Source organism: Ciconia boyciana, chromosome 5, assembly GCF_034638445.1.
Source record: "Ciconia boyciana chromosome 5, ASM3463844v1, whole genome shotgun sequence".
NCBI lineage: Eukaryota > Metazoa > Chordata > Aves > Ciconiiformes > Ciconiidae > Ciconia > Ciconia boyciana.
Genome location: NC_132938.1, coordinates 25,204,118 through 25,226,721, shown reverse-complemented (window position 1 = coordinate 25,226,721; position 22,604 = coordinate 25,204,118). Strand labels below are relative to the sequence as shown.

The 22,604-nt window shown below is 36.1% G+C and overlaps 1 protein-coding gene across 7 annotated transcripts in view; it reads left to right on the top strand.

Moving 5' to 3' along the window:
* The window catches only part of ARAP2 (ArfGAP with RhoGAP domain, ankyrin repeat and PH domain 2), a 141,263-nt gene extending 134,774 nt beyond the window's left edge, over window positions 1-6,489 (top strand). For all 7 annotated transcript variants that reach the window (XM_072861829.1, XM_072861830.1, XM_072861824.1 and 4 more), the window contains one exon: window positions 2,976-6,489. In XM_072861829.1, the coding sequence (XP_072717930.1) occupies window positions 2,976-3,329 (354 nt within the window). In that variant the 3' untranslated portion in view covers window positions 3,330-6,489. The remainder of the gene's footprint in view (window positions 1-2,975) is intronic.
* Window positions 6,490-22,604: the final 16,115 nt, after the last annotated feature.

The window sequence follows — 22,604 nt, the reverse complement described above, 5'->3', positions numbered from 1 at the left end:
TATTTATTTCAAGACTTACATGCAGTAAGTCTGTAATTTTATTTCAAAATACAGGAAGATTGAGGAGCGAGGAAAAACTTTCTGTCTCTTTCAAGCCGTGGTCAAATACCATACTGACTTATAATAGGTTATACCTGTGTAGCATTTTGAAAGGAACAGTATGTCACGGGGATAATGGATGTTGCAAATAGGTAGAGTTGCTCCATATTTTTTTGCTGGTGATGTGCACAAAAAGGAAAAATGTAGTTAGATATACATATTACTATCAATTTATTCACCAATTACTTGATTAAGGGGCTGAAATTTAGAGGCAAATAGCTGCTTCTAACATGAAATTGTTGCTTATTACATTAGGGGTTACTGGGAGAAAAGTATGGAGTCCAGAAGTGCAATTTATAGCATGTGACTAACAGTGGTCAGTGGATCAAATACTAAGAAATAATATTATTAAGAAATTTGATGTGGCAGTTTTGTTCACACATCATTTTGATATGTTATTTATAAGGGAGACTGTTTACAACTGTAACTGTTAGTGCTCTAATTTGAACAACAGAATTTGGCTCCATCAATTGAATATTCTTACAATGCAAATGTCTGGGAATTAGGATTCCTGTATATACTGAATCTACTTTAAAAGTTCAAAATGTTGAGTAGTAGTCTGTGTTAAGGAGCTACATGCCAATATACAAGACTGTTTCAGCTAAGTAGGCAACCTTTAAATTTGAGTTCTGTATTTGATCTGTTCCTACTTTATTTTATTAAGGGCTCCTGCTATACCCAGATTAGCAGAACTATACTGATTTCAGAAGTGTGGTCAGTATTTTTCTTCTCAAAAGATGCAAAATTGAAACATGATGTAAAAAATTCTGTAAATAGAAGGTTGTTGTTCCTGACTGAATTTTACGACTAATTCATATCTTTGTTTGCTGAATAACAGTGAATAGCTTGGAGTGCGTTACTGTTTTCTGAAAGGTACTGCATGACAATTTACATTTCACATATTGCGTGTATATTATCACAGATTTTTTTTTCAAATATTTGGCAGAATAGAACTCCCTGCATTCATGAGTCGTTGGGACAGTTCCTCAGTTGCTTTGAGCTTTTTTTCACTGAATATAGCTGAACACGTTAAATATTAGGGTGCTTCCTGCTGGCTTAGGTGGTAGCAGGAGATTTTAAACTGATGGCAGTAGAATTTAAGAGTTGTCAGGCAAGCTAAAAGCTGCTTCATAGCATGCACCAGCGGTAACCCGTGTAGCAGTATGAACTCTTGCGTGCGTTGTTCTGGGACTGATACTTTTTTTTGCATATCATGGCCACTGGTGCTTCGTTACTAATTGGTAGTTTTCATTCTGGGTGAATGCAAATAGAAATACCAACCTCTTTAATGTTAAAAGTGGTATCAATAAAATAACTCCTTTATCTGCTCTTTTAAAAATTGTGATTTGTATCATCCAAATGTTTGTTTCTTTTATTATTGAACAGATGCTAGCTCAGGTGAAATTTCAAGGTACTGCACAAATTTAGGCTTTGTTTTATAGCGTAGCTCTCTTCAATGTAAACTCATTTAATAATATTTGCTATTTTTCTTCCTACGCAGCAACTAATTTGCTGCATCAGTGCTCATTTTTTGCAATGGGCTTACGTTTGCTGTCCTCATGAAGAAAGAAATGTCACTTCAAAACATATAAGGCAAATAAGGAATGGTAGAGGAATTTATTCTACTCTGTCTGCTCAGTTGATGTGGAAGTAGGCAGATCATTCCTTTTGTGGAAGAGCCTTACAGTTCTCGAAGAAAATAAGGTCTTGGAATTCTTCTTTCATGTGTGACATCTTTGTCGACTACTAGAAAATACTCAAACCTGAGGGAGACTTTGGTCCTTTTTGTAACTTTCCTGTGTGGCACTTGTTCAGTTTGGCTGGATTTTTATGGAGTTATTCGTCCATAGCATATAAGCAAGTTGTCTCATGGAATCTTGATACTTTAGGAGCAAATCTTCCAGTTGTTCTCAGTTACTCTGTTTTGCTTCGTATGGTGGAGTGGTTCTGGAGCATGTGAACTTGGATTGCTTTCAGATGAAACTGAAGTTGAAGATATTCTGCAGGAGCATATCTAATGCACTGCAGCCAAAAATAGGCCTTCTGCCAGTAGGAGAAAGCTAAAGCTAGTCTGAAGTGTATTTAAAAAAAAAAAAAAAAGGCAACAGCCCTGAAAGAAGGTTAGTGTGGATGTCGGGTTCTCAGTACTTTTCTTTCACTGTACAGATGTGCTCCTAATGGGCCACACTAGTTGTGAGTTTAGATACAGCATTTGATTTACCTTTCATTTCCTACAGCTTAAGGACTTGAAAACAGCCCACCAATATGGAATGGTTGCATTGCCATCAGTTTGTTGTTTTAGCTGAGTTCCCAGTATGTTACTTAAAATCGCTAGCCAAAATTTGAAAAAGCAGACAGTCTTTATAATTTATCAGGTAGTACTGAACAGCTGCTGAAAATGTTTATATGATCATGTAAAATTATCTTTTGTACATTCATGTAGCTCAGTCATTAAGTTATCAAAATTGCAACATTCTCGGTTGTATATGTTCGATTTAAGAATTCTGAGTTTTTAAGAGTATATGGATCTGCTGTAAAACATTACAATTTAGTCTACTGTGGTAGAATGAAAAATAAAATCGTGAATATATGCAAATGAATGCCTTCATTGTCATGGTGCATTTAACTGAAAGATTTATGTAATTTTCAGAAGTATCACTAATTGAGAAAATGCACTCACTAAAAATGCTTACTCAGTGATAATAGCACAAATTGTGGGAATTCGAGACTATTAACTGTGCTGTCTCAGCTCTTGAGTAAAATTGATTTTTCTTTTAAACTGTTATGTGAAACTAACGAGCAAAAATTGCAATCTAAATATTATTGAATATTGTGTTAATGTGAATGATCTTATTTCTCTTTGCTTGTTTGCTTAGAATATAGAACTGCAATCTGGGAAACAAAAATTTGGTGAGCATCATGAAAATTACTCTCTGGAAGAAAGAAAAAACTTGAAAGAAAAAGCATCTATTGTGGCACAATGTTTGGAACGGAAGGAGGAGAAAGTGCGAAATCATGCAAAAACACAACACAGCTTGATCTCTGTTGAGGATGTAGGTGCAGGGATGACTGACCTACACCAAAGACCACATAAGGCACTGAAGAAAAATAAGAAAAAAACAAACAAAACTACTTTGGAATTAGATAACAAATTGCCATCAAATGTGATTCAGGAACTAAATACAGTGCTGCAGAAGAACAGAGCACTTCATGATGAAACCTCCAGCTGATTTCCTGAATCTGAAGTTATTTTTATATATATATATATATTTTTATATATATATATATCTATATATATCTCTGTGTGTGTATTTTCTGGGCAAAAGTAGTCTTTTTTGATGTGTGTAGTTTGTACAGTGCAGAGGAAATATAATTTGTTTATATACAGCTGTTGATTTTGTATATGTGTATGCCACATATTATAATTTAAGATTGAACTGAGAGAACCGATTATGTAAAACTCCTGAAATTTGCAAGTTTTCCTGTGCAGTGCAATGACACCATGGTTTTTTCTATTATATTTTGTTGCAGATTTTGTTTGATATAATAATTCTAAGCACTATGAAAAGCTTTTGCTCTGTGTATATTCTGTACCATCTTGTAAGTACTGGAGAGATATTTTTGGAAGGAAGACAAGTTATACACTGAAATTCATACTGTTGGCCTGCAATATTTTTATTTGTCTAACACTATAAAAATGAGAAACATCTGCTTTGAAAAGTGATTTTTGCATGTAATTTTTTTTTGTATTTAAGAATAAAATTAGTATCTGTTTCCAAAGATTTGTCCTCTGACAGAGCAGCATGTGAAAGAATCAAAAGGGAGAGGGATATAGTAGATAAGACAACATATTACTTCTTGTATCTCAAAACTGTGTCTATGTGGTGTACATCTGATCATGACATCTAAGCAATGAGAGAGAATGCTGAGGATGACAAAAAGAAGTCTTCAAAGCAACACCTAATTTAAAAGCGTATATGAATTGGAAAAGTAGCATCATCTCTTTCTGCTCAACAGGCTGAAGTAATTTTATAAACAGACCTTGGTTAGCTCAGGGTGACAAAGGCAGACTTTTTTATCAGTTTGGATAGAGCTTGCTTAGTGCTGACAAAGTTGCTGGCATCTGATGAATATTTAATAGTCACATGTGAAATGAATTTCCTTAAGAAAAAAGGGTCCCCACACAAACATATCTATCAGAAGGGCAGTAACTCACTCAGTTAAGAAGTGCCAGTTACTAAATGGGTGAGAAGATTAACCCCTCCCTTTACCATGAGGACAAAGGGGAAGAGTATGCTGTTTGCAGGGACTAGGAAATGCTTGTGTTACTGCTCTTTTGAGTGTGAGGAGAGGTCCCAAGGTTGAGACGACAGCCTCAGTTACTCATTTCTGAGTATGTAGGTAGCAGTTCCTAAGACACATGAGGTACTATCCTGCAGCTACTTCGGTTTTTAAGCCCTGAGTTCCGTAAATTTAAAAAACAGTGTCTGGCTTCAAAACAAAACCTATGTGAGCAATGAATTTTTTTTTGTTTTCTTCAGTTGTTTTGTGGATCTCACCTTCACTTATCCTACGGGATTGCCTCCTTCCTCTTTCATGGCATATCCCAGTTTTTACTTTGTCCCATAACAGCTGGATGGGCAAAAGGCACCACTGTGCTGAGGCTGTTTCCAGGGGTGGCAGATGCTGTCTGGTTAAGCAGCAGGACCAACAGAGCAGAGAGCTAATGAGCTCACTCTGCACCTTTGCTTCGGGGGAGGCATTAATAACAGCATCTGCTTTATTTTGCTGCTGTCCCTTTTGTGCTCTGATTAGCCACTCTGCCACACATTTTCATCACCCTTTTAAGAACTTACTGAAGCCTTCAGTGTTCCTCAAGTTTGATTGGAATTGACCAGACCTCTTAGGGTAGAAGAGAGAATTTTAAACTATTTTTTGTTTATTGAAAATTGTTTTAAGTAGTCTGTTAATTCCTTAAAATTTCAGAGGAAAAATTCAATTTAATCAACATCAATGACATTTGATTTTTATTAACGGATAGTTTTGAAGATACTTTATGTTGCTACTGAATTTCTTCCCATACAGAAGCCGTATGCTCACTTATCCCCTCTTCTATTTTTGGTAGTCACAGGTGCCGTAACATTTCTCACATCATTTACTTCTATTCTTGATTGCATTGAGCAGCTTAATTGGAAAAATGATTTGTTTGATTGAAGAAATTAGACAAATGACTCAATGTATCTGGCAACTCTCCTAGGAAGTAAAGGGAAAATGAGATCAAACCCAAATGTTTTATAGTGTTTTGTATTTATTCTTCTGGAATGTAGCACTGACAAAGCAACTTTAGTCTTTCAGACTTTGCACTTACCATATTTGACCAGTTGTTAAATCTGAAATGAGTTTGTAGATTTTAATTTTCCCAGTGCACTATTGACTGTTTTGCTACCTTTAGTTTGTAATTGAGCCTCTTCTAATCATTGAGGCCCTGGCTCAAGAAAGCATATAAGCCTGAACTTAAATTGTATTGACTAAAGCCAGTGCTTAATGTTAATAAGCATATTCTTAAATGCTGATTTGAATCGGGGCCTAATGGCATCAGAAGAAATTGCTTTACTTTCTGTGTGAGGCTGGACCTGAATGTACTGTTTACAGTTGTACTTTTATTTGCAAATGTTTTTCAGTATTGAGTTATGGTTGCTGTATTGTTTATCTTTTTATTGGGTTCTTAAAAATGGCATTCACCTCTGCTGAAAGCCTCATGCATCATTTAAGCCCCTACACTAATGGAATAAATGGAGCAATGGAAGAGTTTTGTGCATTGAAGTGAATATATCCATGAAGAAAATGTTTTGTGCATTTTTATTGGATCTAAGGTCTAGAGAAACATTTGTTCTATTTCAAAAGCGTATCACAGATAAAGTATCTGTATGGCTGCTGTTAAAGGTCCCTAAAAATCAAGAAGAAAACATGTTTACTAAAATATGTTTAAATTGGGGTTTGTATGTGTATATGCACAGACACTCACACTGTATATGTGTGCACACAGTTATGTGCACATCCACAGAGGCACACTGCATGGTGACAGTGTTAACCCAAGGAAAGTTTCTTTGGGAAAGTAGAAATTAAATTTGCAATGAATTATTTCATATAGGTATCAAAGTTTTGGACCAGTTATCTGACATATCATTGTTGCACTACACATTTCAGACTCATGTAAGACCTGCAGAAGAAATGTGTTTTGTTGCAATACCTTAATGGCTGCTGATCTTTTATTGTTCCTGTGCCATGTTGTGGAATGGTAAAGGAAGTGTAATTTTCAGAGAATAAATGGTAATTATTTGAATAAATGCTATTTCTCTAAAATAGGTGATGGATTTTTTTCAGAAAAAATTTAAATCAATAAAAATGTTTAAAAAAAAAAAAAGATTTCTGTATGTCTTTCCGTATGAAAGCTATTGAATAGCCTCGTAAGTGTTTACTTTCTGATCTGCAAAATGAAATTAAATGAGACACAGGTATTTTATGTATGGGCTTATAACAGTGGGAAGACTAGGATTAAAATCTCAGTAAATCTCAGGTTCATCATTACCTTGTTAGACTTCTGCAACTGTCGTAGGTGTAAAGCTGACTCGTAAGCGTGATTTATACTAATTGTTTTAACATAATGCCTGTTTTCTCTTTGTGTGGGTTTTTTCACATTTATTAGGATGGTGGAGGGAAACAAGACAAAACCCAAAGAAAAATACAAGCTGGAATCTGTTTGTTTTATTTTTTCCTTTAGTTGAGCTGAATATTGGCTACTATTTTGGAACTTTTATTTGAAACAGATCTTTTTCCGAGATGTTATTTTGGGCTACGAGTTCAAAAGAGCAGTTTGACTAATAGGTTTTGTGTCTCAGCAGAGGCTGCTTTAGCGTAGGGTCAATTTGACCAGCTGAGATCTACAAGAGTGTGTTCATGCAGAGCTTACCTTTACTGTGTGACTCAGGTTGAGACACAATTTCTGCATTATAAGGCTTTGCAAATGTTATCCAAGAATCTGTCCAGTGGGGGAAGGATATCCCGAAAGATTTCTTTAATTAACAGGGTGGGCTTGGCCATATCGTTGATTTTTGTTTCTTCATTGTGAAGAGCTCTGGGCTGCTGTGCCTAAAGCGAGTTGTGAGGATGCCACTGGCTCTGCCTGCCAGAGGCACCCCAGGGGTGCCTTCCACTGTCACGTGTGGGCGTAATTTTGGACTGCTCCGCAGATACAGGTTTATCAGAGAGTAAGAGTTACAGGGATTTTATTTCACTGCTATGATTCTTCTCTCCCCTGATACAGTGCTGGCACAGTTTGCGTTCCTATGAGTGCCGCCAGGTTGCCAGCAGCTCCACATCTCAAGTTTCAGATTAAGGAGTCAGGAAAAAACTTGCATGCTGTGCTGGGGGGTTGGTGGTGCCTGCAGAAGTCAGGAGGTAAGGGGTATGTGTCTCACTGGCTGAGACACTTCGTTATGTGCCTACCCTGTCATATCACTTTTCTGATTTTTAAATCCTGTTTTCCAGTGAAAGCTGTTTCAGTGGGAGCGAATCAATTATCAAACTGTTGCTGGCATCTGAATTAGAACAACTTCAGTTGTGCCTGAGTCCAAATGGAAACTGAATTAAAAAAAAAAAAAATAGTACTGACTCAAGTCCTTGTGAGCATAGCATGCTCTAAAAAATACATTTGATTTGGCAAATCTGCAGTTTCAGTAGGTTACATTAGGAAACCTGAAGTATGTATGTGTGGGGTAGAAACAGATTACCTTGATGGATGGATGGAATGTATTCCAAGTTGAATTGTTTGAAAAAATATATACTAACTTGCAAAACTGAGCCTATTGCAGCAAGATTGACTGGGTAGGTTCAGAATGCTTAGATATGGTCTGTACAGTATTCCTGCTTCTGACCCGCCAGAAATATTCCCTGCGCTGTCAAAAAAGAAGTATTTGCCAAACTCGGTGGTTTTTGAGGCTAGATTGTTCTGTCTAAGAAAGGCAGGAAGCCTTGCAAAGCTTTCCTCATGGGTCACACTAGATCTGGATGTACTGCTTTACTTGCAACTCCACTGCAAATGGGATCCATTTACAGCTTAGTTAAGGGGAAAAACAGTCCTGCTGTTTTAGTTCTTCCAACTTAGCTTAACTGTAGCTTAACTGTCCAGTTATTGTCTTTGCTGAAATTTCTTTGAGAATATTCCTGTTATGCTTTGCTGCGCATGTTTTACTATAAAATCATGGCAATCTGTGATACCGAAGAGGAAGAAGGATGTGGATGTTAATGCCACAGTTGCAGTAGACAATTGTATCTTCTTACATACCTATATACTTGCACTGCAGTTCAGGTTTTTGGGTTGCTTTAGTACTTGCTTAGCCTACTTGACCTTACTTGAGCCCTTCCTGCTTTTTGTTCTATACCCTATTCTGTGTCATAGACTCCAGAACATCCTAATCTTTAGGTTGTCTTTCATAGACACTCCCATTCCACTCATTGGCTAGATGTATTTTCACTCTGCTTTTCTAATTTATGGCTCAAACTTTACCCATGCTTTCTGTTTAGACCCCGTGACATCTCTGACTATTGACTTTGGCTTGTTTTGCAGATGGCATGTGCATTATGGTCAAGCCCATTATATCAAGCTTGCCTTAACCTTTATCTTAAATCCTGGTAGAGATCTTCTCAGTGTTTCCCTATATAGAAAGGGGTCTCACTGAACTGGCCAAGAGAGACAGAGGTTTACATGTTGACAAATAGGTGTTACAAAGTTCTGTAACCCATTTCTATAAATGCTCATGAAGGTCTTCTACATATTTACATTTGTAGTTCTCAGCAAATCAGAAGGCAAACTAAAGCAAATGTACTCTGTTTGCCTTTATAAATTATTTTAGTTCAGTGCCTTAATGATCCTATAATATGTGTTGTGCCTGGTAATAAAGAATGCAATTTATTGCAAATTATACCTTTGGCTACATAAACAGTAAAGCCTTTTCTTTCAAAACTTAATTAGCATTGGTTTGTCCAGTACTGCAAACTGCTTAAGAACTAATAGGTCTGAATAAATTGAGGTTTGCTGTACGTATGAGTTTTATAACTTGTCATTTTCTCCCCTATCTATGTTTCCAATATGTTCCATTTAAAAGCTAATAATGTGTTTGTATTTGACTAGTTTTGCTTTATATGTCTATTTCAATTACAGCATGATTAAAATATAATTTCTTCCACTAGCCTTTAACCATTAGCCTTTAGTTTATTGTGTCTTAGTAGTTTACATTTGTGATTGGTGTGCAGCACTTAAGTTTGTTTTCAGTTTTGTTTTTTTTTTTTCTCCCCTGCTGTTTACTCATTCATCTTATACATTGGAACTGTTCAAGCTCATTGGATGATAAATGTCATAAACTGCATATAACAATCCTAAGGTCTTCCCAGGCTACTACAGGTAGAACATTTTTCACATGAGGATCCTTACAGGCTTTCCTTCCAGGGGAAACCAGGTTTCATGGGAGATTACACAATTTCCCTGTAGGAGAATATGTCTTGGAATCTTGGTTAAATCCTTGAGTGAAATAACAGTACATTTTATCCCTATCCTGGAGATTGTTGGTTTAGTTTTCTTTCTGTCACTTTTTGATCTTGTATAGCACAGCTTAGGTAAATGAGTTTTGAAAATGTTGGCATAGGATCTGTTCTAAGAACTAGTGTACAGACAAATAAATATGAAATATCTGTAAAATAGCAAGAAATTCCACCATTAGCTTAAAAAAGTTTATTTTTTACTCATTCAATAGCAAAATGGAAGTAAACTCAGATTTATTGTTTTTTCCTCCCAGCTTTTAAAGTTCTCACTAGCTTGAACTTTCTATGAATTTTCAATACTAGTAATTGAGTTTAATTCAGAAAGCTTATCTTCCAAGACTTAAATCTTGATAGACAGAGGTTACTAAATGTAAAATATTTTGAAAAGATCTTTTATAAAGGTTTGCTTTCCTACAAACTAGCTACATCATAGCAGCATTAACTTGTTTAGTTCTCTCTGAATAGTAGTTCTGGGATAAATACATATCCTGTGATGATTATTAATCTTTTTTAATGTCAGTCATGAAAAAAATTCAAAAGTTTCCCATATATTACTGAATTAATAAAAAATGCAAATGTAGGATATTTACCGTTTACTATTGGAATTTGTCAAAACAACCTGACAGCATTAGGCAAAATATTGTTATTGAAATTCAACAGCCATGAATATGTTGCTTACTTGAATAATACAACCTTGATTTGTTGTGGCCAATGATGAGGAACTAGTTACAGGGAATCTGACATTTCTGCAGTTTGCAGTTAATTTATCTCCAATTGAGTCTCTTGTGGCCATCTCCTCTTTCTCTGAACTCCTTGGGTTTCAAAAAAAGGCATTATTTTAGAGTTCCAAATGTACAGCCAGAGATTCATCTTGAAAATTCTATTTAAAAAAAACCCAAAAAACCCACAAAAAATAATGCTTCTCCTTAATGTGTTTGCATAAGCTTCCTATATTAAATGATTTTTGAGAGGCATATAACAAAACAGGGATGACACCCATGCTGATGATGGGTGACAAACCAGTTCTGCAATAGGTGAGTACTATTTGCCTTGGAATAGTTCTTTCTCCATCAGATGGATTAGGGGGATCAAGCAAATATTGCAAATGGTTTGAATCAAGGTCAGAAGTCTTTGGCAAGAAATTGCACCTGTGTCTTGCTAAGGACTTCAAAGATGAATGTTCTCTCCATGGTTTCACCAAATTTTTTACTTCAGTTGTTATAGAAAGGCCTCAAATGTAGCTCAGGGAAGTGGAATTAAGGAGTTTCTCTGATTCCCTTCCAGCTTCTTAGGCCTTGTTGGTATGCATCTGGTCATGCATTATTTACTGAGTGTTGCTACTTCTCTGCTGTAGCTTTTGGAAATTTCATTTCTAGGACTAAACTGATCTGCAGAATTCTACAATTTGTCTGACATGCCTAGAATACACAACTAGGACAAGAAAGGTGAAAACCACTGCTCTATAAAGAACAAAGTGTTTTTCTACCTTTGAGCATATGCTCTGGCCTGTACCTGAGATTTGCTCTCCTGAGAGGTATCAAAAAGCGTATCTTATTTGTAAATGGTCTTTGTTAGAGTTTATTGTCACACTGGACTTTTTAGTGAAGATTAATGAAATCTGTAGTCAAATAACATTTTTGTGGAACTAACCTAATTTCTTTCCTTGATATATTCTGAAATGAGCAGCCACACTTTAAATGGACAAACTTTATAGTCAGATTCTAGTTAACTGTACCAGAATATTAGGGTGAATACTCTTTTTGTATGTTTACATTAAACAGAATCTTCCTCTTCACGGGTACTGGAGGTTTCATGTGATTTGGTTTTTTTTGGCTAACCAAGCCATGGATGGCATGCAGCCAAGTATTGGATCTCTGGCAGGATATAACCTGGTATGTTTGAAGGTATGTAAGAAAACAAAAAAGGTTATTAAAGCATGCGGTCAGTAGTATCACACATTTGTCACTGACCGGTAACCTTTTTTGATAATGCACTTACATCACTTTGGTTTTCATAGTAAATCTTTCATTACAAATAAAAAGTAATTCAAAGATGTTTTACAAATAAACTAACATTATTTCGTTCAAGTTTTCCTTTCAAGCTTTTGTTTTGGCTTTTTAAGCAGACATTTTAATAGACAAGTACAGCACTCAATTTTTTTCCTGATTGCCCTAAGCAAAAGCAATGGATAGTCATGGACTATCATTGCATATACCTTATTTTACCCTTTCCAGTACCTGCTTCCTCCACTACCTTTGAAGGTATATTTTTGTTATTTATTAAATAAAGAGTGGTCCAATTGTGTTCTGTTGCACTCACATTCTCTTGTTTTTACTTAACACCTTTGATGAGAATCTTCGTTAGCCTTGCCTGTTGTCCTCCAAAAGTACAGTATGTTGTCCATTCTTATAAATGTTTTCAGCTTCTTAGCTATTGATGTCCACCTTTCTATTCCCTGATGTATCATTAGTGAGAACACATAAAAGTGTACCCCATCCTCATGGCCATACAGGACACTATCACAAAATGACAAACTTTTTTTTTCTTTCAAGTTATCTCTTCACAATTAATGAACTGTGAAAAGAAATTGCACAGTAAAAGGGTACTACCTGTGCAGCTGTATTTATGGTTAGATCTTAAATGGAGGGCCAGTTTATGTGTTACTTGGATTGCAAAAATCACTTACTTTCTCCTATTATTTTTTTTTATTATCAAGATAAAATGTCTCCTAGGCCAACAGGAGGAAAAACTCTGAATGCAAGCAAAATTATATAGGCTTTATTCTGAGAAAAAAATCTCATTAACATTCTTATTTATATACTCCATTTCCAGACAATAACTTTAGTTTTATTAAGAGGCTAGAGTCCATGTCACTATCTGCTTTTAATAATGACTTCTGAACTACTATGTACACCAGAAACTGTTTTCTTTCCCAGAATCATAACACTTTGCCATAGATTTCTTGGAACAAACGTTGGTATCTAGATTTATATTTTAAAATTAATAGTTAACTTAAATTCTTTTGTGTCGTGGTTTAACCCCAGTCGGCAACCAAGCCCCATACAGCCGCTCACTCACCCTCCCCCCTCAGTGGGATGGGGGAGAGAATCTGAAGAGCAAAAGTAAGAAAACTTGTGGGTTGAGATAAGAACAGTTTGAAATAAAATTAATATTGAAATAAAAGTAATAATAATAATAAATTGTAATGAAAAGGAAAAGAACAAGAGAGAGAGGAACAAAACTCAAGAAAAAACAAAGGATGCAACCGTTCACCACCCACCAGCTGATGCCCAGCCAGTCCCCGAGCCGTGATCGCTGCCCCCCAGCCAACTCCCCCCAGTTCATATACTGAGCATGACATCATATGGTATGGAATAGCCCCTTGGCCAGTTGGGGTCAGCTGTCCTGGCTGTGCCCCCTCCCAGCTTCTTCTGCACCTGGCAGAGCATGGAAAGCTGAAAAGTCCTTGACTGGTGTAAACACCACTTAGCAACAACTAAAACATCACTGCGTTACTAACGTTATGCTCATACTAAATCCAAACCACAGCACTATACCAGCTACTAGGGAGAAAATTAACTTTATCCCAGCTGAAACCAGGACTTTTTGCAATAAATTAACTCAAGTTAATTGGCAATTGACTGAACCATGAGAAAGCTTTACCACGCAGTCTAAGATACCTAATGTATTCAGTGTGCCATACATTTTATGCTATTGAAAAAAGTGTCATGTTGCTGCTTTTTATGTTTCTTTTAAGACCAAATGTTTGCTTTTGTGTTCCCTGACATTTGTGTGCATTTTATTTTCAGTTGCAGAACTCCAGATTCCAGTGGAAAATAAAAATGTCTCATCAATTTATTGGGTGTTGCCCTAAACATTTACAGGTGAAGGAGGTGTGCCTCTTAAAAGAGGTTTCAGAGTAAGGTGATCAACTGGTTTGAAGGTTCCCAAAAAGTCACATCTGCGTCTTCGTGAAGAGTAAGGTCATTTTACTCTGATCTACAGTTTAGTTCAGGCCCCCAAAGGTTAATGTCCAGTACATTAGGCATGTTATAATTGAACTGTTGAGAAACAAATTAAAATGTTAATGAACTGTCTTCCCTTTGGAAGTAAACTCTAGGTTTCTTATTACCAGCACTGCCAGCATTCTTGATCTTATTGTCTAATCGACACTTAATGGCTCTCTCTCGGTGTCTCTAATTTTACATAATTAATGTGCATGTAAAATGAACCTTGTAAATATTTTGTGCTCATATACCACATGCTGAATAATGTAAGCAAGCTATTATAAGTTGCTTATGTTTGCCCCTTGATCTCAGAACTTTGCATTAACATGGATCTGTGAGGGAGAAATGTACCAGGCAGCTCACCTTCTTGAAGCATATAACCCAGAAACAATGAAAAAATTCTAAAGAGCAAAAAGATCAACTAGGTTCTTTTTTGTTTGTTTTTCCCATACCAAAGCAGTTTAGTGAATAATAGATTGCAGGATTTTCAACTAATACATATTCCTGTTTTACAAATATTCCTCTCTAAACTGATTATGTTTTTAACATCTAGATGACTTGCAGATGGCCCTTATGGATACTTACCAAGGCAAAACTTGTCCACACTTGTAAGTAATATCTAATTACGAAGTATAGGATATAAGATTAAAAATAATGAAAAGTTTTCTAGGTTGTTGAAATTATATTGAGGGGCTCTAGCAAGAGGAAACAATCTTTTCAGTTTTAAGTATGGGCTGAGTTTCCAGAAAAGGAAATTATCAGGTCACTAACCAGAAATTTGTTGTGCATTAGTGAATCAAAAATTTATTTTTTCATCTTTTCTACCAGTCTTTACTCTGCAGTGCAGAATGCTGGCTTAAAACTATTGTATTTGATAACTGTGATTAAAGAAATAAAGATTTTCTCACCGTTTTATTTTGCTGCTATTATTTTTTATTTAATCCTGCTCTCCATGTAAGCTTTAGTGAGTTTAAAAACAGTTCAATGATACAGATCAGGGTGGCTCAGCCTCCACAGAAAATAGATACCATAAGAGTGTTGTCTTTTAACGGTTATGTTTTTAATAAGGTCTTTTCCAGCTGCTGCTCGTAATATACATTCTGTTTCATGGAAATCAGAGAGAGTCTTCATTTTTTCTCGTTGATGTTAGAAAGGGCTTGCTCATCAGAATTATGTAACAGTTCTCTTTTTCCATCTCTTCATTTATCACCTGCCACTGGAAATTTCATAAAGGTTGAGTCTAGGTCCGTGCAACAATCTGGCAGCTAGGATGCCTTATTTTGATACATTTTCCCACACTAATTCAAATAAAAATTCTTTCTAACATAGAGGAAAAACTCAAATAAGTAAATACATAATCAGCTTAATTGAAGGAAAACTTACGGAGTCCTGACTACACAAAGCTGTCTGTATGTGTAAATAAATGGCAGTCTGCTGTTATATGTATTATAAAATTGAAGAAAATGGTTGTCTACCAGGCTGGTGACACACGCTTTTGTGCTGGTACATGCGCATTTGCGAGTGAAAATATTTAGTCATTGCATTTCCCTTTGCAGTTCATCAAGTATCTGTCTAACGCTAGTGCCTCTTCTGCTGCTGTTAGTTGGTATGTATGTGTGTATTAAATATATTTCAAAGCCGCTGTTGTGACCTTGTGGTTAACCTGATGGCAAGTTTGCTGTCCAAGCCAAATGGATTGCATTCCAGTGGAATGCCAACCTGATCTTCAGTACTGGCTCCATTTTTCCCTTTCTCCAGGCTCCACCTTCCTATGCTTCGTAGGACTACAGGGAGAGAAGTCCCTCCAGGGCCACTGACCCATTTCTACTGTCAGAGTAAATTAGGACCTCTATTCTACTCAGACTGGAAAGTGGTCACACAGCTGAGTTATCAAAATATTGGTGGGAACATTATGGAGGACAAACATTAGCAGTGATATTTTTAAAACAGTGATGCAGGGATGAGTTACAAGTGCCTTCACTGTCTTTTCATAGTGTGTTGAATTTCTTCAACATACGAGTGAAGGATATAACTCATGTTTTTAGTCCATAGAGATTTTTGTTGACCTGTGGGTGACAGTGAGATAGAAAAAGTATTAACCATCATTAATGGATTATTTTGTCATTAAGGACAGGAGAAGAACTAAATATATTAAATCAAATCCCTCTCCCCCCCCTCAAATTCCCCTGCCTGCAAAAAGCAGCGGCTGTTTGCAAAACACTTCAAAAGAAATTTTGTTCTACAGAAATTTGGTCTCAATTGTCCATGAGTGTGAAGTCCTGTCTTAAAGTGTTACAGAAGAATCATTAATCAGTTAGTAGTTGAACACAGAATTATTTCAATATTTTCTGAATTATAATTTAATATTTAAAGTTTAATGAAATAAATATTTAAGTAATTTGCTAAAAATGTGCATTTTCAAGGTGTTTTCTTCAAACAGGTAAATCAGGACAGATCAGACCTTAAATCTAAATGAAAGTCCAATATTATTCTCATTTACCAAAATGAAATCATGTCTTTGTTATAGATATACAAGTGTTAAATCATTTCCTGGTCACCAAAAAAACCTTTGTGTCTTAAATTACAGAAGATTACACTAGCATTCTATTAAAATCACTTTCACAGAAAAATGAAATGGAATTCCTAGATAAACCTTTTTTACTTCATCCCAGCAATGTAATTTGAAGACCTGGTGATAATATGTTTTAAGCTGGAAAGTTGATACTTTTTTTTTGGTTTTTACTGTATTATAGTTGCCCTAGGGCACATTCATCTCTTCTGGTGCCTTACAGGGGCCTAATGTGAGTGAGGTCTGAATGTAGAAAAATCTAGATGGGAAACAACACTTCAGTGGGGAAAAAAATAATGGTTTAGCCTTTGGAAGGCATTATAGTAAAGAACTGAGGCTGATGCATATTGCTGTATGCTGCTTATCTGATGAATATTTTCTTCTTTGTCTGCAACTTCCTAACCTTAAAGGAAGGTTTATGTAAAATTGTGAAAGGCTGTTTCCACTGTATGTAGTTACTGCCAAGAATCAATTGATTTTATGGTGAAAGGTTATTTTAAAATTAATTTTCTCAACTTCGTGCTGCAGAGGTAGAGTTCAGGATAATTGAGACACTTGGAAATTAAGGCTTTCAAACAGTTCTTTTTTTTTTATACTGAATGTCCTGGTTTTAACTCCAGCTAACAAAGATTTTCTAGACTTGGAACACGGGCAGTCTAGTCCTGTAGAGCAGACGATAATTTTATTTCCTAGATTTCTCTGCTGTGATAGAAACAATAACAAATGCAGGTAAGTGGAGGTCGCCTGCTGCTAATATGAGCAATGTAGAGTTTATCCACTTTCCACAGCTAATCTGGACACTAAACAGAGCTAATCTTTTCTTTCTCTGTCTTTTCTTTAATAGATGCACCACTATTCTAAGTAAATACCTTTCCCAACTACTGAATTTCTCTATCACAAAAAGGGTTAATGGATGAGGTGATTCTGTCAGGTTTTGAACTGGAGGAAATTCAGCTGTTACAAAACCAAGTAATATTATCCTTCTCCATCTCCCCTTGATCAAATCAGTTAGTAAAGTAAGTATAAAAATAATGTAATACTCTATAATACTAAAATTGATAGCACAGGTGTTAAAATATTTTAAAATATTTTAGAAAAAAATATGCCTAGACTTATTCTTTTATATTTACACCATATTGCTTCACATGTAATCTCATCATTCCACACACATTGGCAAATATTTCTTAAGTGCAGAGAAGGTCTGTAAACCTCTAGAAATAGTGGTGCATAAAATATTTTCAGATAATTATAGTGCAACTGCTTGCAGATTTCCAGTTACAGGTTGCAATGTGCATTCAGGCTATGGTCATATTTAATACATCACAGGCATAAAATCTGTATTTTGCTAAGTTTTATATGCGAAGAGGTTTTAATCTAATTTTACTTTACAAGTAATGAACGAAGGTGAGATAATGATGTCCTACGATGATTAGGTGTACTGGCAAGGGTGACTCATCAATCCTAACTGACCCCTGTAAAAAATAGCATCTTGGATAATTTCACAGTCAAAGAGAAACATTACACTACATACAGTCTTTCAGCATGCTTCCATTTTAATATTACTTTCAATACAAATTAAAAAAGGAGACTTTTTTGGCAAATGAACAGTTTTGCCTTATTAATGCTGAGTGGAAAAGAGAGGAAAAACAGCTCTTGACAAGTGAAGTTACGTATCCCACCATATGGATTCTAACGCTTTAATTATATTGTTCTCTTTCTTTTTATGGCAACTTTTAGTGATAATAATTTTTCAACTAATTAAAGACCAGCTGCTACTTAGCAAGCTAGGCACCCAATTAGGAATCCAGAACCTGGTAAACAACCTTTACTGCCAGCCAGCTAGTTGAATCACCTCCTGTCACTGGCATGGAAGTCTTTTTGTAGTTGTTGTTTTATAAATGCACATTTTAGTCCTATTGACTGGCTCTGCTGAATGCTCTTCCTTGAGACTAGCATGGGAATCTGACATCATGTTCACTTACTTTTTTCAGGGCAGTCTGCAATACCTTGTGGTTTTCTACATTTTTTTTTTAAGTTTGCTAGCAATTAAAAGACATTTTTTTAGGAAAAGTTTTACTGAGCAGAAAAACAGATGTATTTCCTGGGTGCAGAAAGCAGTTTGCCTACAGCAACTTCCTGCTACTTAATGATATTTGGAGAAATGTTGTTGTTGTTTCAGATTGAATTCTAGTACTTCCATGCAGTGTACAGTCCATATGAATGTGGCCCATGCTTATTCTGCCTTGTGTTGTGGAGTAAATAAATAATCTATATATGTGTTGTCTTGACTTTGTACATAAAAAGTAATCACTGCAGAACTCTTTAGGACCAGCAGCCATGAAAAAGAAATCTGTGTAGCTTGTCCTGACTGGTTTTGTTCACTGGTCACTCTGAAATATATGAGAATGAATTTACTGGCAGAGACAATGGGAAAAGGGAAGAAAATCTGCAGATGACAGAATCGCTTAGGTTAACCAAAGCTAGAAAACGCTCAGTGTAAGTTCAGGTGCACAGTTTTGGATAAATGTAAAGTGATTCATACTGAAGGGGATAGTTTGAATGATTCGTATGTATCGCAGCAAGCCACCTTCTAGGCCACTCAGGAAACAGATTTGGTGTTGTAATAAGAATAAGCAGCTTCTATGTAATACACACCCTTGCTCAAAAAGACAAAAATGTTAGTATGTTTCAAAATAAAATGAAAACAGAAGTAGCTACAAAATGAAGTTGACAGCTTTTCCATGGATCTAGTGCTTGCTTAACTAATACTGAGAGAAAAAGCATCATTAACAGAGCTAAAGGAAGAGTACAGGCATTTTACAAGCATGAAACAGACATTGAGAAGTCTTGGGCTATCAAGGTTAAAAAGGAAGTGAAGGAAAGTGTTTGTAGAAGAGCAACATGAGAATTTCTGTAGACTTGATAGATGAAGGTTTGTATTTCATAGTTTTAGTGATGAGAAATTAGTCATGTTTTCACAGCAGACCAACAGCTCCAGATGTTAGAGAAAGTTTCCCATACAAATGTTAGCCAGTTCCTGTGGCAGCCTCTGCTTTTTTGCCTTTGTTCTGGCTTTGCACGTCTGTCAGCACAAGAAAGGTAAGCTTCATTCTCATGGAATGAAAAGTAGATCTTTCAATGGAAATACAACACAGTAAGTTTTGAAACTATTAAAAAAAAAAAGGTTGTGTCTAGTTCTTAACAACATGAGAGCTCTGCCAAAAGGAATGGCTCAGATGAAGATTTTAGGAGGAATAGATGCTTTTATGAACTATGAAAACATCCATTTGTTTTCAAAAGAGAGAGAGAATTGAGTTACTTTGGAAAACAATATAGATACTCTTACATGTTTTTACTGGAAATTGTAGATTCTAGTGGCAGGATTAAGAAAGGGCACAAAGTTGCAAGGCCAGTGATGAAAATCACAGTCACAAGGGTGAGATCTGGCAAGTTTCCCAGGCTCAGATTTTCAGCTAAATGTTTACCACTGATTACCATCCTCTTACACCACACTCTTCATCCATTCCTTCCTCCTAAGTTTGCTCAAGAAGATTCAAGATCATCTGCTGTAGTATTTCCTCCCTGCTCCTGCCATGTGTGAATGGTTAATCTTGCACTGCTCTACCCACCTCTTCTACTAGTCTTGATCAAAGTGACAGAATTGCAAGCAGAATAACTCCATTTGTGCTTCTCAGAAACCACCTGGAACCAAGGAGTCTCTTTTGCTGTGTGTAAGAACTAGGTTATTAGCACCCTGCAACAACCAGTTCCCAATGCCTTACGCTGACCGAGCTGGTAGGTATTTTAGCCTATGCCCCTGCTGAAATCCCAAGCTTTTATTATGCTGCTGAGTTTTCTTGGAACCTTGTTCAATAACAACAGAATGAAGGAAAAAAACCAAACCAAACCAAAACCAAACTGTGGTAGAAAACTGGTACTGGGAGTATAATTTTCCCTTTGTGCTTCAAGTTGTTTCCATGAATCTGGGATAGCAGAGATGGTGATATTAATGATGGAGCATACCCCCAGCATTACACTAGCTTCATGAAGTTGCACTGAAAAGGAACTGCTAGTTAGAAAGTATATTTCTCATAGTTAGGATTAGATTAAAACTGAAATCAAGGTATATTTGTCAGAGCTGGGTTTAAGGCTTCTCAAAGGCATTTTGAAAGCATTCTTTTCTGAACTGCTTTTGCAAATCACATTCTTTTAACCCAAATAGAGGTATTCTGCCTTTCAGAACACACCTTTTTGAGACGTTCATAGCATTAGTGGTACTGAGTATGCAGTACTGAATACTGTGAATGCTAAGCAGCTGTTTTGCAAAGTTAAATAACTTGGCCATTTCCCAATAGTTTTTTTGAAGAATTGATGAGCTTAGTGTACTTTATGGATGGTCTGCAGTAACATTTAATTCTGTTCCTTTTCTTTTCCTTCTGTTAAGCCCAATGAAAATAAGTTTAAAACTGTATCCAGGTTGTATACTTTCACTTTGAATAGGTGGTAAAAAGAACATGTAAGCATTAGATATTTCAATGTATTGTTGACTTATTTGATTACAAATAAAATTGATTTATCTTTTTTTTTCCTGTCTATCCAAAGTGACCATATAAGATTGAAAATGTGTACTTGTTTGCCTCTGACAGCCAGTGTTTAATTTTGTTATTTTATCTATGGGTAGTTTTTCTACTTAGGAGTAGAATATATTTTTATTATTAGTTACATTGTGGCTTTAACCAGAAATGTCAGTCTTAGTGTTCTAGAATATGTGCAAATACATGGTGTGGGGGTGGGGGGTGATGATGGTGGTAGTGGTGGAAAAATTGGCAGTAATACATATTAAAAGTTGAATTTGGCATTACAGAAATGCTAAAATTGCCCTCTTATAGAGGGAAAACTACTCAAGTCAAATGCAGTCACTTTACTTGTATTAGACGGTTAACTCCTATTGATTTTTAAATACCTCATGGGCCTCGTGCATCACTGTGTCCAGCCTCCCAGAATTAATCTTGGGAAAAAAAAAAAAAAAACAAAACCAAAACAAGCCAAAATCCAAACCAAAACACCTTCTCTTCCTCTTGCACTCACACTAGAGGTCACACACTGGCCACACTATATGGTAAACCAAAGACTAGTGCTGCTTAACCAAAAGTAGCAATTTAACGGGAACAGAGAAGAGAAAGAAAAGGAAATGTGTTACCAATTGATCACATGCTGAGCTGACTGTGGGAGGTATAATGTACCATGTCTGGCCAAGAGAGATTTAAAACTCCTTTTATTCTGAGACAGAGGAAAAATTTTTCCAGACGAAAATTTTAAATGACCAAGAAATTTCAGTAATGACCTAGAGATCTTAAAACCACCAGTAGCACCATGCATCTTGACCTGTCTGTAGCTATAGGCAATCTCCAGTGCTTCATAAGAAGTTTTTCTCTTGGAGGAGAGCAAGAAGAGGAGGGGAATCCTTCCTGCAATGCAAGCAGTTATCTTCTGGCGTTACACAGAAAAGAGATTCATCCTCATGCTGCAAAAACAAATGAGACAGCACCACTTGCCTCGGCTGATTTCAGCCTTCCCCCATCCTTTTAAATATGCATGTACGGGGATTTACGTCTGTGTGCAGATTAGTGTGGAAACATAGGTTTGTGGTCAAACTGCAAGTACAGCTTGTAAAGCCTTGGTTTTGTTTTCCTAGATCTGATAGAAATCATCATACAAATTATAGAAACTGTATTTCATTTATGGAATAGAAAAAAAAAAAATACAGAACAGTATTTGTCCAGAGATTCGCCTTAATTTCTTGTTCAATGTCTTTTTCATCTTTTTATGTAGGTGGCAACTAGGATTGCCATCATTTTTTTTTTTTTTTCTGGCTATAAGCAGACAGAAGGCCTGGTTGCCCAGGCTGGGAATGAAGAGACTACAGTTTCATTTGGAGCCCCAAATGCTAATTATTTGTCTACATTGTTAGTATTTGCTTTGTTCTTTGAGACAGATCTTGATGAATACACAAGTACCTTTATTCATTATTGTTCCAGAAGAGAGCAGGGATTACCAGCCTGCAACAGGTAAGGAAGACAGCCTGTGTAAGATTCTGGAAATGTGCTATTCGTGCTCAATTTTTCTTGAAGGTAATAGGATATGAGATGGTCTTTAGACCCTCAGAGAGAACATTTGAAAATATCAGTTATTTAGACCTAAGACCCACTACTTCTTCTTGATTTAGTGAATGCTTCACTAGGAAATGCCTTCTTAGAAACTCTTCTTGAAGGACCTCCTATCCTAAGCTGCAGTTTGGGTATAACAGCTCTGGGCAGATAAGCTCCCTTTCT